Source organism: Ornithodoros turicata, chromosome 9, assembly GCF_037126465.1.
Source record: "Ornithodoros turicata isolate Travis chromosome 9, ASM3712646v1, whole genome shotgun sequence".
In the NCBI taxonomy this organism is placed as follows: domain Eukaryota; kingdom Metazoa; phylum Arthropoda; class Arachnida; order Ixodida; family Argasidae; genus Ornithodoros; species Ornithodoros turicata.
In genome coordinates, this window is record NC_088209.1 from 15,844,156 (window position 1) to 15,859,398 (window position 15,243).

At 44.5% G+C, this 15,243-nt stretch overlaps 1 protein-coding gene and 2 long non-coding RNA genes across 6 annotated transcripts in view; 2 read left to right on the forward strand and 1 right to left on the reverse strand.

Annotated features, from left to right (window-relative positions):
- Positions 1 to 15,243, reverse strand: part of LOC135368190 (choline transporter-like protein 4) — a 71,748-nt gene that overhangs the window by 25,745 nt on the left and 30,760 nt on the right. For all 4 annotated transcript variants that reach the window (XM_064601317.1, XM_064601318.1, XM_064601320.1 and 1 more), the window contains 4 exons: positions 3,208 to 3,256; positions 2,161 to 2,234; positions 488 to 566; positions 284 to 383 (listed from right to left, as the gene is read on the reverse strand). In XM_064601317.1, the coding sequence (XP_064457387.1) occupies positions 284 to 383; positions 488 to 566; positions 2,161 to 2,234; positions 3,208 to 3,256 (302 nt within the window). The remainder of the gene's footprint in view (positions 1 to 283; positions 384 to 487; positions 567 to 2,160; positions 2,235 to 3,207; positions 3,257 to 15,243) is intronic.
- On the forward strand, positions 2,354 to 2,985 carry LOC135369518 (uncharacterized). The gene is made up of 3 exons (XR_010415096.1): positions 2,354 to 2,576; positions 2,711 to 2,795; positions 2,861 to 2,985. It is a non-coding gene; the product is annotated as an uncharacterized LOC135369518 (long non-coding RNA).
- LOC135369519 (uncharacterized) lies at positions 9,233 to 11,275 on the forward strand. Its single transcript, XR_010415097.1, has 3 exons — positions 9,233 to 9,391; positions 9,960 to 10,020; positions 10,429 to 11,275. It is a non-coding gene; the product is annotated as an uncharacterized LOC135369519 (long non-coding RNA).

Sequence of the window (15,243 nt, forward strand, 5' to 3'; positions counted from 1 at the left end):
ATGCCGTCATCGGTGACGTGCCATCACACCTCCTCATCCTCGGTATAGCTGGAGTGGCGAGTTAAGGGTGAAAGCGCGGAGCTATGTTTATGTGAGTTTTTTTCAGGGAAACAAATTGCGCACATCAAAACCTTTCGCGCTATCTGGTATAATGACACACACACTTTCATCAGATGTCTTCATCTGAAATTTTTTTGGATGGCCCTCTGTACTCCTTTAAGAGAAGCAGAAATTGTCACCCACCGTAAATTCCAAGGCAATGTATCTCGTACTGGCGATTTACCTGAGGTGTGTTGCATATGAACGCAGGCAGTATGTCTCCAGGTTTGTATGCCCGCTCCAGACATTTCTTGATGTCAAAAAAGAAGAGGTGCTTTCTGTCCCTAAATGCAGAAAGCAATCATTGAGTGCTTATATCTCTCTTTCTTTTCATCCTTGCACGGCTGTGCGTCAGGGAGAGAGGAAGAGAGAGGTATCGATCACTCACTCCACAGGTGTTCTGCCACAGATGTTGCCCTGGCTGTCAGTTGGAAAGATAAGTCGTTCTGGATCACCATACTTGAACGCTGCAATTGGGCAAAGAGCATGTTTCCCAACTTCAGAGCAAGGAATACGTGATTACCCAACTGGAATCTCTATGTACACGTATTCTCTTACGCAGAAGTTTAAACTTCAGATTTCTTGTTTCCGTGCGCTGTTAGGAGAAAAGTATAACGCAACACAAATGGAAAATGCTCATGAGTTTATCTTGTAGAGGTACTAAAGGGCAAAAATTTCTCCTTGCAGAATGAAAAATACTGACTGTTACCCTGGCATTGACACAACAGAACAGGATTTTATCCATTGCATTATTTGAGACCAAAGGTGCGTTCTTTTTGGAACCTCTGCACCCGTGCTGCACCGGTTCTTAAGTAGATGCGAGGTGCAAACACAGATCCGGACCAGTTGCACTTATGCGACACCGCCAGATCCTAAATAGAATGAAGTGCAGACTGTGTCGTCTGCTACAGAGCGTTTTCTTGTGTGTGGTAGCATGGCAGTGTTGTAATAATTTGTAAGTTCGTAAGTGGGTATTGGGAGATTCTTGTTCCTTACAGTGTCTCCTCTTTTAGCAGTGCAAATGCTCCCAATAATGCCCTAATAATTGTTTCGACACATGAAATGTTCTGCTTCAGACTGACAAGTGATAATTTAATTCAGCTAATGCGAAAAGTTGGGTGAGTTTGTACATATTCAACATGATACAGCGCAACAACATGGACAAGAAGGAGTCGGACAAACACAGGCGCTGACTAATAACTAAATAACAAAAGCGCGTAGTGGGAGAAGGGACAGAGGGAAATCGAATGTATAAACTGACGTTTTGATGGACTGACTGATGGTGATCGCCCAACTGCCCCCGCAAACTGTGCGAGCAAGAAACATGACAATATTTTAAAAGCACACATAAAATCTTGCTTGATGTCACAAGTAAATACTCCCCATCTCGAATGACTTCCTCGCCATGATCCGACAACACTGGGCCAAGCCACCAATGGAATGCTGTCTGCCATCTTGTCGTCTGTTCCCCTGCACCCTTCCGTTGCATGACCAGGATACGTTGCGCAAAAAAATCGAGAACTATAGTGCAGAACTAGGTAAGCACTTCCCCAAAAGAATGGGGACGTTCAGTTGCAGTGTGAGTGCATGACAAAAACAATGAGATTGTGTTGCACTCCTTGGAACTAGTTCAGGAGGTGCAGCTAAAAGGAACGCAGCTTGAATTTACATATTCCTTCTCTTTCCCAAGAAGCCCAACCTTGCGGAAGGGCCTCGGATTGGTCTCCTCAAGCGACCTCCCGTGCGATTGGACTAGTCGTTAGCGAAGACCAACGAGAGCATGCTTTGCACTGTCGATCTTCTTGAGAAGGAGAGCGAGAGGGATTGCGGTCTCTCTTTTTTTTTCGCTTATACTAAATCGTGAACAATGCAATGGATGAATCAATTCTCTACTGCGTTGTTGTCAAGGTAACAGCACCTTTCATTCACACAAGAGAAATTTTTGCACTTTAGTGCCTTTATCTCTTCAACTTGTCTAAGGCACTAACTAAAGTGCATTAAAGGCACTAAAGGCATTATATGTGAATGTCGTTAATGGGTCTCATGCAGCCATTAGCTTACCAAAAAATGCTACAATGGCCCAACCAATCAGGAAGAAGATGAAAATAAACAGGCAGAGGATGTCCGTACAGCTCCTGAAAAAAAAAGGGGGGGGGGATGTGGGAATATTGCTTTTTGTGTAATTGTTGGGCATAACTTTAACCCAGACCTGCCAAGTCTCCTGATTTACCCAGGATTCTCCCGTTTGCACAGTTGTACGACTGAGGAACAAGTCTCCCCCCCAAAGAATGCCATTTTGCCCCTGCACCTATCGAAGAACCTACTTTTGGTCTGGCCACACATACGTAAACTTCAATCCAATCTCAGCACAACTGCAAATGCCGTCACTTTCGAGACTGTTCCGTTAGTTTCCGGATGATGAGAGCTAAGAGTCGGTTTGTGTCCAGGCATAACGGCTCGGTTCCAGTTCTGCTCAGGTAGGACACACATATCACATATACGAACTGGTTCAAGATGCTCTGAACCGGTTCATTGCGCAAGGTATATGCCCTAAGGTACACGGTCTGAAAGTTCCTAAAGCCTTATTTCTCTTTGCACGTCCTCACGACAGTGAATATCACCAGCAATTTTATATTATTACAAACTCTGTTGTATACCCAAATGGCCGTCACCTTTTGACTTTACAAACGATTCAGGTATGAGCTTCCCTATCCTTCCAACCTGCCTGCCGCAAAGCTGTGATAAGAACTCTTGTCCACAGGAAAACGAAACTACAGAGTGCAGTTGCCCAACATCTCCATCGATGTGGGCATCCAGCTATGCATTTCTGCTTGTATTGGAGACTCGGGCTCAGGTTGCATGAACCAGTCGCTTTTGGAACAGGCTGAGGCGCTTAAGGTGGGTAAGACGAAAAACGGCCAGTCTCAAACTCTCAATGCTTTGAAACCGGTTTTGAAAATGGTAACCTAAATTTTCTAAATCGGTTTGGTTCAGGCAAAAAATAACGGTTCTTTCCTGTTTTCGGTTCCAGTTCGGTTTGATGCTCTGGCTTTAACTACACGTAACACCACACTGTCGTACATTCTTGCATAATTCTACGTAGCTTACCTGTTTTTAACTGGTCCCTTGAACGTTGGGTCAAACTTGCGTGGTTCTCCTGAAATGAAAATAGTTGAAATTATGAAAAAAGCTTACTAAACATGGAAATTTCTATTTTATCACGAAAATTATATTTATTATTATCAGTTCCACGCAAGTTATGTTTTGGGGAGTAAACTTTCTTAGGGATGTGTTTCGATACCCGTTCTTGTAATGTGTAACTCGCAGTTGCAGAATAGCTTTAGGTGCATAAGAAGACAGGAAAAAAGAAAATACAGTATAGGTAACAGAGATTTTAAAAAACACAACACACCTATAGTTTGTGACAACACAAGTCATACACTTGACCCCCCCCCCCCCCCGCACGCACCCACGCACGAACACACACACACACACCCACGCACGCACGCACACGCACGCACGCGCGCCAATGTAGTGCGGCGTCATCAAGCGGGAACTGGAGAGAGAGAGAGCTGGCACTACATCACGAAGCGGGGGCGTCGTGCAAAGGCTGGTAGCCAATCGCAGGAGCCTTCCACGGATGAGTGGGCGGTGGCGGTTAAGTTTTCACCACGACCTACTAGATTATAACGACCATGTCAGGCGCACCCCTTCTATGCGCCGCATATTTGGAAGGTAGCGGTGGCGCTTCTCATCGTCCCAGTTATTTGCTTCCTCAACTTCTACAATACTTTGTACTTCAGCTTACCTTAGTATTTCTGTACAAGCGGTGGACGTTCCACAGATGTTTCATTCTGAAGTTGATTATCATCATCATCTACGCGTTTTCATAAGCGCTATCGCTGTCGTCTGCTACGGTAGTCGTACACACGCTTCTGCGCGTTCAGAATTCAAATTTCCATCGTCCAATCGTGTTTTGCCGATCAGTAGCGCCCCTGGCGGATCGTGCGGACAGGCTCCTCATAGGCTTTTCTGATTGTGACGTGTCGTTACAATCTAGTAGGTCGTGGTTTCCACTGACTATACACACTTTGTGCTTACTATAAGGTAAAACATTTTCATTGTTTAAATATCAACACAATACTCCAATGGTAGTCGCTGCTCTAATCCTGATGTCAAACATTATGTTTAGTAAATATTACAAGCTGCGGACGAGCTCAATATTGCTTGTGTGCCATAGTTTACTGTAAGCAATATCACAGAATAAAGACATATGACACGTTTGGAAAACAGATTAGTACACGCAGGACAGATAGTACATAGTCTGCTACAAAGGCATATTTTATTATTGAAAATTACATGTTGCAGCAAAAACAACTGCATGTTGCAGATGGTGGTTGTCCTATATGATTTGCTAGGAGAACTGACGTTTAACTTAAAAGCATGCTTTGTGGGAGGGTGTCCTTTGAATAGATGCGCAGAACGGATCCCGGCAAGGCTAGCCTCACCTCTTCAAAGCCTAACTTAACTGAGTAACTTAAACTGGGTAAAGAAAAGGGTGGAGTGCAGCAGCACGAAACGGTAATACAGTGCGTAACGGTAATAAATTTCTTTAACACATGTATCAGCAATGATACAAAAAGCTGTTTCAGCCTAACCGCTTATAACGATATTGCCAAGAACACGAAATCCGATAATTATATAGTATCAAATTATGTCAGAGAACCGATCACGTCAACAGTAAAAGTATAGAACGCCACTGAATAGGGTTGTTTCTTGAAGGCAAGAAAACATATTTTGTCTAGCGCTGAAACAGCTTTGTATCACATTCCATGAAAGTTTTTCCAACAACACAACACCTGATAGTGAAGGCTCCGCGCCTCTCGTAATCGATGACCGCGTCCACTAATTGCTTGCCTTATCAGTACTAAAGTTGTCCGTGAGAGAGCGCCTCATCCGCGGGTAATTTATAATTCATCGATACGGGTTTTAGTGCCGACCTCAGCAGCCTTCCAACGCACGTTTCGAAGGCACGGCACTTCGCAATGAGGTTTCGCGCCAGTCAGTGGCGTAGCCAGACCTCCAAGGTAGGGGGGGCTCGATACGAAAACTCGCCCTACTCCCCCCCCACCGCTGATCCTGGGCGCGACAACATACACATACTCGTGCACGCCGCAAAATGCGGTTAAAAAAAAACTGAACGAAAATAATTGATTTGGACGTGCACAGTACGATTACATGTATAGGCTGTCATGTCCAATGAGGTGGTGTCACGAGATTGGAAGGATTTTGAAAACCTCATACTTTGAAAACCATTCAAGAGTGCTGCTTAGACGCCATGAACTGTAAGAACTTTCGCGATCGTCACACTGTCACCCCCCCCCCCCTCCATATATATATTATTTTCTCCTCGGATTTGCACGAATTCCGTGGGTCGGTCCGTGGCAGGTAGGGGGGGTTCGAGCCCCCCCTAGCCCCCCCGTGGCTACGCCACTGGCGCCAGTACAAAATCCGGCAAGCACGCGCGCAACTTTATTTCCATCAGCAGACACCATCGTTGCACGTTGTCCACCTTCGAGATAACGGAGCTAACGGAGATCGCTCCGTACTGTAGAAGGTGTTGGTTGCGCACAGCAACTCAGAAAAGAAGAAAACTTGAGACGTGAAGAGGGAGCAATCTCCGTCACGTCTCGCGGGGCGCGCGCGCTGCAAGGCGTGCGTCTGATCCCGATAACTCCGATACTACGATCCGGTCCGTTATGGGCTGTTACGCACCGCGCTCGCACTCAATTATCCTAAGGCTATTGGTACTTCCCACGGTGGTTCTTCCTCGTATCCGCGAGTTTATAGTATATCGTACGCTACAGTCGCTACACCATTGCGCAGATCCAACAAAACCAAAGGCGACAGCGTCGTGAATATAGATTGCCGGTCTTTGTCACGCCGTTCAATCAGTCTTTCTGTATCTTATTTGACTACTTTCCAGCTACTTCGGCTACTTTTCCCCCTTATAAGATATACATATATGCAAGATATCATATATATATATATATATATATATATATATGGGCGGCGCCAGGATTATTTCAGGGGGGGGGGGGGGGGGGGGGGGGTCACGGTAAGGGATCTGCATATTGTTCTGCGCGTCAACTGTGCGTCTTGGCTCAGAAACCCTACGTTTCTGGAACGTAGAGTGAAAATAAAGAATCGCAATTTGTGATTGTGTTGCGACCGCAATGTGTACTTGCTGAAGGCACATGTACGTATATGGTGGGTGGCGTTGGCTGTGTCCGTAGCAGACGCATTTTCAGTGGGACCTCACGGCTGCACGCTCTGATGATGCAACGCTCCTAAACATGACTCTTTCCTACACTCTTAAAAATGAGCTTCACCGTATAGCACGCTCCTAGCCAACCATAATCTCGAATGATATCGTTACCTGCCCTGATTTGTTGAAAATGGGAGGCGTACGCCTCTTTTGTGACACTTATGCTGTTCATAATTGTCACAAAAAAAGGCGTACGCCTACCGTTTTCAACAAATCAGGGCAGATAACGATATCATTCGAGATTATGGTTGGCTAGGAGCGTGCTATACGGTGAAGTTCATTTTTAAGAGTGTAGTGCTGCAAAAATATCGACATTTTCAATATCGATAAATCTCAACATCGTAAAAAATAATCGATGAAATCCATTAAAATATCGATGCTTATACCGTTCAGCAGTTGCATACGCTGTCCTACAGGATGCCTGTCTGGCCGTATAACACACCTGCTGAAACGGCATCTATTTTGCTCCTGTTTTTTAATAAAATTCTGTAACAAATAAAGCCACGAGAGCAGCATATAGATGTCGTTTTTTGCAGTTGAATTCTACGGTGAGGCTGACATCCTCTCGACGAACGTATGCAACAACAAGATGACTAATTACCTAAAACTCATTCATTTCGGGCAGAACTGGGAGATCAAATGAGAGACCATCCTAGTTGAAAGCCATTCCGCGTTTTAAAAATCCTGAAATACGTAAGTACGTACACTGTTAAAACAGAACTTCACCACATAGGACGCTCCTAGCCAACCATCATTCCGAATGATATCATTCTGTGCATTGATTTGTTCAAAATGAGAGGAGGCGCCTATCTGGGACATATCTAGTCCCAGATAGGCGCCTCCCCCCTGTTTTGAGCAAATCATGACACATAATGGTATCATTCGGTACGATGGTTGGTTAGGAGCGTGCTATGTGGTGAAGTTCTGTTTTAACCGTGTAAGGATGTCAACCCCCGAATTATTTCGAGATGCAAGTGAGCCGCAACTGAAAAAGGGCGGCTGAGAAGCGCGTCATCTATACGCCGACAGGTCGGCACCCCATCCAATCATCTCCATCGCTCCAAATCACGCGGCCCTCTGACGCAAAGTGAGGGCTGTACCCCCTGCGCTCCAGGTCGGGGCGGTTTAGGCTCATTTGCATTATCAAAATTCGGGGGTGGATATTTTCGCGCACTTGCGTGTTTCGGGATTTCTTTAAAAGTGGAATGGCTTTCAACTAGGACGGTCGCTCATTCTCCTGCTGTTGCCTGTTCATTAATCAATTTTGGATAATTATAGCATACTTTCTTCGAGAGGATGTCAGCCTGGCCGTAGAACTTGACTGCAAAAACCGCATCTATTTTGTTCCGCTAGTTCTTTTATTGTAAGATTTTGTAACGGATAAAAAGAAATACATATACAAGAAATATATGATGTCATACTTCTCAAACTATTTCCCCGTCGGCGGCACTGCCTTCGACAGGACCGCTCACCCGTCATAGCTCTCCCTACATATACAGTTATATACGATGGGTATATAGAGAACCCGAAGCTCCCTGGCTGCACGTACTGTGTTTGTATATGCTTATGAAGCATGCCGCTATCCTACAATATTTAGATAGAGTGTTTCATCGCTATCCCGTGACTTACCAACAAAAGAAAAAGAACAGGAAAAGCATTACGTTGTCCTTTGTTGCTCTAAGTATGCGCACGTCAGCTGCTGGAAGGCTGAAATAAGCCTTTCATTTGTTCACTGTTTACAGGACGCAGAGGAACCAGGAAGTAGCAGCGCGTTTTTGTACCTATAGTTTATATTACTAATGAGTCATTATTAAAATGACGACGAAACACGCAGTCCACCAGACACAACTAGGTTCTCGGACGTGTTACTGTGGTACTGTAGTGGCAGTGCCGTGTATGGCAAAGGGAGTCTGGCCATTAGGAGGAGCCTAAAAAAGGGGCTCGACCTGTCAATCAAATTGAGCGTTTTTCATTGGATGCTGTTTTCTATGCGGGCCGCCATGACACCAAAATTATCCCGAAAATTGCGGCGTAGCTTGGAACGGCGAAGCGAGGATTTCATGACATTTTTTTTTTTTCACAAATTGCGTCAATTTTATTCCGTAAGTGTACATTCTGTTGCAATTATCTTGCAAATCACCTTTAAAATTCCGCTCCAGTGTCGATGTTTACCTGAAAATAATATGATTCGTCGTCCTTGTTAGGCCTAGTAACGACAGCGATCACAGGCAAATAGCGAGAAAAACGCTACGGATGGCCAAAAATTTTCATTTTATGACATACTTTTATTCATATACATACCTTTGCCCGTTCTTGGTTCAATCTTGTTATGTTTCATAGTTAAAATACGTATAATACCGGCTGTCTGTTCCAACTAGCGGTTCTGCCGGCCAATCAGTTCTGCTAGCAAGCACTTCTGCTTCTATTACTTCTGCCCTTCTGCTATTCTGCGTCTTCCCGGTGTGCCCCTCACCATCCAGATGGCGCCGTTAAAAGTGGACGCAAAATCCATTATGTTGCTAGGTCGTCAGGGAATATCCTATTCAATCTAATCCAATCCAGTTTCCCAAAAATGTCGGCACCCAGTTAATACAGGTAATATATAACTTGGATAGCCTGGGGTCAATAGCGAACTGTATTTTGGCTCGTAATTGGCCAGAGAGCTCAAAAAGTGGGTGGAGCTCCAGGTATAGGCAAGTTCCATTAATAGCCAGACTCCCTTTGGCATACACGGCACTGTGTAGTGCACCCTGCCAACGCCACCTATAGACAGAAAAAGTCTGCGCATTGCCCCCACTGATCTCGATTGTAAAAGGCTGGATCGCGGATAGGGAGCGCGAGCGTGAAGAAACCGGCCGCCATCTTACTGTACCCACAACAGTCGCCGCAGCGATCATGGCAACTTCTTGCAATTACGGTCGTACCAACCGTACTGGCAAGGTTACAGGGCCTAAATTTATACAGGTGAGTCACTCTTCATCAAGGAATAAATAGGCGTCCATTCTGTACATTTAGTTGCCCATTATGAAGTGTTTTTTTGCCCAAAACGAGCACTGGATGCAGGTTGCTTGATCGCTCTTCCGACGTTCAATCGAGCACACTTGCATTTTACCCGGCGGCAAATACAGTTTGAGTGCATAATATGCTTGAAAGAACACGTTACACTACACAGGTAGTGTTGTCATTAATATATGTGCGAGCACTCGAGCGCTTTTTTGCATGCATTGCTAGCATGGTACACCGTGTTCTCTGCGGAAGCAAGTGCCACATTCATTTCTTTGAATTACCTTCGCGCACAAGTTCGGTATTACGTCATAATGAGACCAAGATTGTCACCTTTTTTCATGTATTGGTATTGTTTTGTGCCTTGGTTTGATTTGTGACAAAGAATCCTACGTAACGGTGGTGTGGCGCGACTTGAATAACGCCTTTGTGTCTGAGCTGTATCGTCAGCTTGTTACGATAGTAATAATTTGTAGCGTGTCGCGCTATTTGTAGCAGTTTTTAAGGCAAAAGTGGTTTCTCAATACAGGTTTCGTCATGAGGGCTACCCAGTGAATAATCTGTGCAGTGTGATACGGCTGGGTGTACAGGTAAGTATCACGTTCCTCATCCACTGGTTTCTACTTTACAGGAAGGAACAACCTCAGTGCACGCACTGTGGTTAGCCTCTCTCAGTTTTGCATATTTTCTTACATGTTCACATCAGAAACACACCTTACACTTTAGGCTCCTTCACCCAGCAATATAATAATTAGAGATTGTAATTCTTTTTAGAAGAGTTCCCCATATTCTTTTTAGAATAGTTTTTAATCTTTTTAATTTTTAGAAGATACAGGGATTGTAAACCATGTTTTAAACTGATGTTTTAACATTTGTCCAATGCATTTATTAAACAACATATTCATTTTTAACTGGTTACACCCAAACCAATGTTCTGATGTATTATTTCCTTTGTTGTCGATGCACCATAAAAATTGGAATAATCATCATCAATGCAGGTTACTTCACGGTTGCCTCGACATACTCAAGAAATGGGTGCAGAACCTGCGTAATGCCCACAAACTTTGACTACCACAGCACCTCCAGAAAGTAAAGGCATATGTGTCACATGGGATTTTTAAAGGCATTCACAGTATATAATACCTTGTATGAACTGTTGTAGAGCCTCTACAGTACACTCTCAGAAATTAAAACTTGTCAGGGAACTGTGATAATTGTTTCAGTTAATAAGCATGTACATATACGCTATAAGAAGAAAATTATTTATTGAAAATGCACTTCTCTGGCTACTCATGTTGTTTACATCTACTGTTGATCACATTCATTTATCACATATTATATTCTTATATATTCTTATTATATTATCACATATTCGATCACACTAAATTTAAAATTCAGCATATATGAGAAAATATCAGGAGGGAAATTGCTATGCATTGCTCATTCCAACCTAAAATTGAGTGCTACAAATTTAGAGAGCGTACCAGACCATTGTCATTCCTAAAATATATATTGCCATTGTAGCAAGGTCACAAAACAATAAATGTAGTCTTTTGCGACCTCCCTGCACGTTCATTGTATCCTGAAACGCATAAGTGCAAGAAATAAATCTTGAACTTGAATAAACTCGATGTTGTATAAACTTGACATAAAATATTGAATAATTTCAATTCCATTTCAATTTTGTTAGTAGTATTTGCAATACATAGTACACAGTGGGGGCCCCGTAGCATAGCTAGAGGTGGGGCCTCCCGGAAACAATCTGAATATCATGTATGTGGCGACAACATCAGAACAAGGTATCCAATATAACGATGTACTGTCACAGTATGGGACAAAGCACAATACGCACAAAAGTAAAAGAACAAACAAATTAAATAAATATAAGAAATAAAAACAACTGAGATTGAGCAAAAATGTGACGTTTATGAAGGTGAACAGCGTAGGCGAAAAAGCCCATGGGTGAAAAAGAAGACAAATAGTTGAAAAAGCGTGCATGAAAAGAATGTGTGTGAATATGAGTAACTAATTCATGAAATGGTTCCGTAAGATGATCCGAAAACGTTGGAACGAACGTACTGACTTTAGGTTATCGGGCAAGGCGTTCCATAGTTTGGCAGCAACGAAGGTGAATATTTGCTTCCCGTAGTTGGTTGTTGTGCGTGGCAGGAGAAAATTACAAGGTGATCTAGATGGAACGACTACTGCAAGACACTGATTGTTGAAGACACCTGACAAATGCTTGTACAGAAGCAGTAGAACGCGGAAATGAAACAGCTGCATGAGTGGCAAAATACGCAGTGATATGAAGAGGTGGCAACTGCTGCATACTGTGGGAGTGAATGTAATGATGCGAATAGCTCTTCTTTGTAAGCGGTTTAGAGATGAGAGATATATGTGGATCCCCATGATGTGATGCAGTAAGAGAGGTGGGGAATGTATGAAAGCGTAATATAATGACACAAGTGTATGGAGTGGAAAAAAATATTTGACCTTGGATAACGCATGAAGGCCGTAAGCCGCACGCTGACATATGTTTGAGATGTGTGCTGTGAACTTGAAATGGGTATCTAACGTTACTCCCAGGAACGTTACCTTGCCAGTAGGTAAAAGAGAGCTACCATTTAGCGTTAAAGTTGGCAGCAGCGGTAGTTTCCTCTGAGGGCTATGGAAGAGAATGAATTCAGTTTTTTTATTATTAATAGTTAGCTTGTTGGTGCGGAATATAATGAATGATATAAAATATTGAATAAACTAGAACTAGTATATTCTCTTTACTCATCATCAGTGATCTTCATTACAAAAGCATATCGTGTTAGACTTCTTTGTTTGCGTTTCACACACTGGGTACACGAGGGCCAAAATGACAAAATCACAACTGTTTCAAGCTCCAAATAGTCCTGTTGCAATTTGAAGACCATACGTGGAGCTGCATTTTTTGGAACATGCTCCACATAACAAGCATGACAAAGTCAGCACTGGATAGCCCATCCCCAAGCAGCTTTTCTCACACTGCAGTTGTATTCAACAAAAGCATGTGAGTGCTGGAGAAGGACATTCAGTTTGGCACAACCGCGCCTGCAAATAATCAGAACAAATAAAGGAAGAAGCAAACAAACATAGAAGGGCTGTACTTCAAAAAGAGATAAGTCCTGTGTCTCAAGGAGGTGTTACCACTTTCTAAGTAACTTAATTGATTAAGCTTACATCACTACCTGATTAACTGTCCTAACGAGTGTGATCTAATTGCGTGAAGTAATTATTTGGGCTGCTTCGGTGTGTCCATATTTGCGAGGCAAAGCACCGCTGTCGTTTACTAAAAGACTCTTTCTAAGGCGATGCTTGACATAAATCATACTAAACGCATACACGGCTAAAACAACGGCTGTGACTCTACAGAACGATCTCTTTCTGCCATGCGAGTATATCTTTTCCCGGGCCGTTCTTTATGGAACAATTTTTGTCCAGAACGCAGTACGGGATATTATATACATGGTTGTTGTTAACCTCAAGTCGTTTCTTATTGAAATATTGGCTGGGAAACGTGCTGTAGTACAATCCCCAGCGCTGCACTGCAGTGACGGTCTAGTTTCGGAATGCAAAACATAACGTAATTAAGAATCGAACGGCAGGACACCTGTGAAACACTGTTAGGATACATCAGTATACTGGCACCTTACAAAATTGTGTGATGACAAACAACGATCAATGCTAGCAGCGCAATAAATACTCACAATCTCTGTTGCCTCCCATTGTTTTCTATGGGCACACACAGCACTTTAGGGCCCACCAACATGGCGGCCCGAAGGCACGCCTCTCCCCCACGAGCCCCTCTCCCATGCGCGATCCAGCCTTTATACATAGAGATCAGTGATTGCCCCCTTCTCCCTCTGTCAATTAAGAGTCAGAATTCGTCTGCTACTGCGATTCACCGTTCTGCGGATTCAAGAACCCGCAAATGATTGCAGCTCATCTGGAACTGCAGACCTAAATATTTAGACAAAAAGCGCCAAGACGCATTCCAGAAAATCATTTTTGAGAAAGATGGAGACCATTTTGTGCAAGTTTTCCCATTTCGCATTCCGTTTTCGCATTTGCAAGTTTTCCCATTTCGTACGCGCGGGGACATTCAATCACAACTCGCAGACGACGGTGGTTCTTCAACATGGCCACGAACGCACAAAGCACGTTCGGGATTGGCTACGGCCGTTGAAATCACGATCCTGATTGGCTGACTCTTAAGTGTTACGTCACTTCGACGAGCGCTCAGGCTTTCTGTATCTAGGTGGGGTCGCCCCTGCCGTGCTTCTATTACTCTTCAAACAGATGATGGTGCGTGGCGGTGGTGGCGTAGTTGTGAAATGCTTGCCGTACACTCTTAAAAATAAACTTCACCGCATAGCACGCTCCTAGCCAACGATCATATTCGAATGATATCGTTATCTGCCCTGATTTGTTGAAAGCGGGAGGCGTACGCCTTTTTTCTGACAATTATGAACAGCGTAAGTGTCACAGAAAAGGCGTACGCCTCCCGTTTTCAACAAATAAAGGCAGATAACGATACCATTCGAGATGATGGTTGGCTAGGAGCGTGCTATGCGGTGAAGTTCATTTTTAAGATAAGAGAAGGAAAGGAAGAACACAAAACTAAAACTGAAAAGTCACACACACAGTCACACAATCACAAGGCGTTGACAAGCGTGGAGAAAGCAGAGGAGCGCTGTGGTGACTGCCCACTGGGTCGAGAGAGAAACACAGGGCTCACAGGGAGCCCAGGAGACCCGTGTCACGCAGAAAGCGGAGCACCGCTTTTGTGACTCTCCACTGCTCAGCTCGCTGCACAGGGCCAAGGAGTGTTGCGAGAGAAACGTCGGTCCGTCCGTCCGTCCGTGCACCCAAGCTCTTGAGAGGTGTTGCCAGAGCACGGCCTCATGATGGTGGTGACGCTGACAGTGGAGGAACTGATGAGAGATATCGTCTTCTACAGTGCAGCAGGGACAAGTGGGAGATGAGACGTGGCCCATTTTGAACAGGAGTGAACGGGTGAGGGCAACGTTCAGCAGGAGACTATGTAGAAGGGTCTCCTCCTCGCGGGTACAGCGGCAGCCGATGACAAATTCCAGTGAGGGGTCGATGGACTGCAGGGACGCATTAGGTCGGATAGCGTCTATACAACAACTGGCGGGTGCCGTCGCCGCAGAGACGCCGTATAAGCAGGAGACACGCAGACACCGGGAGCGGTAGTAAGGGCACCAGCGTAGCCGCATCAAGCGCGGCGCGTCTCGCAGCCGCGTCGGCACATGTGTTTCCGCGTAGCCCTGTATGCCCGGGTATCCACTGACGGCAGATACGGTGGCCGATCGAGGAGAGTTGGGCGTACTCCTGAAGTACCATGGTACGCATATCACTCACGACACTCGGGTAGGGCGATCAAGGCACCACAAAGTGTAGGTGCTATAGAAATAAAGGTACGCTCATTATTTCACATCATTATTAACAACAGGGAGTTTTAGTATAGCATTCCCTGTAAACGCTATATCGGACCCAACGGGCTTGTACGCACGATGTTTACAGAGCAGCGTTACCGTGACGTGAGGCTGCTGGCTTTGGGCAAACGAGCCCTGGTAGAACATGAAAGAACTGATGTTCTGAGGCTGGAACAACATAGAAGGGACAAATACATACAATTTGCCTAAGAAATTAACGATGAAAGTCATTGAAAAGGTTAGCCAGCTGTAGGACTCGAACCCACGTCCTACAGCTGGCTAACCTTTTCAGTGACTTTCATCTTTCAGAGCCCCGTAGGTTCCAAT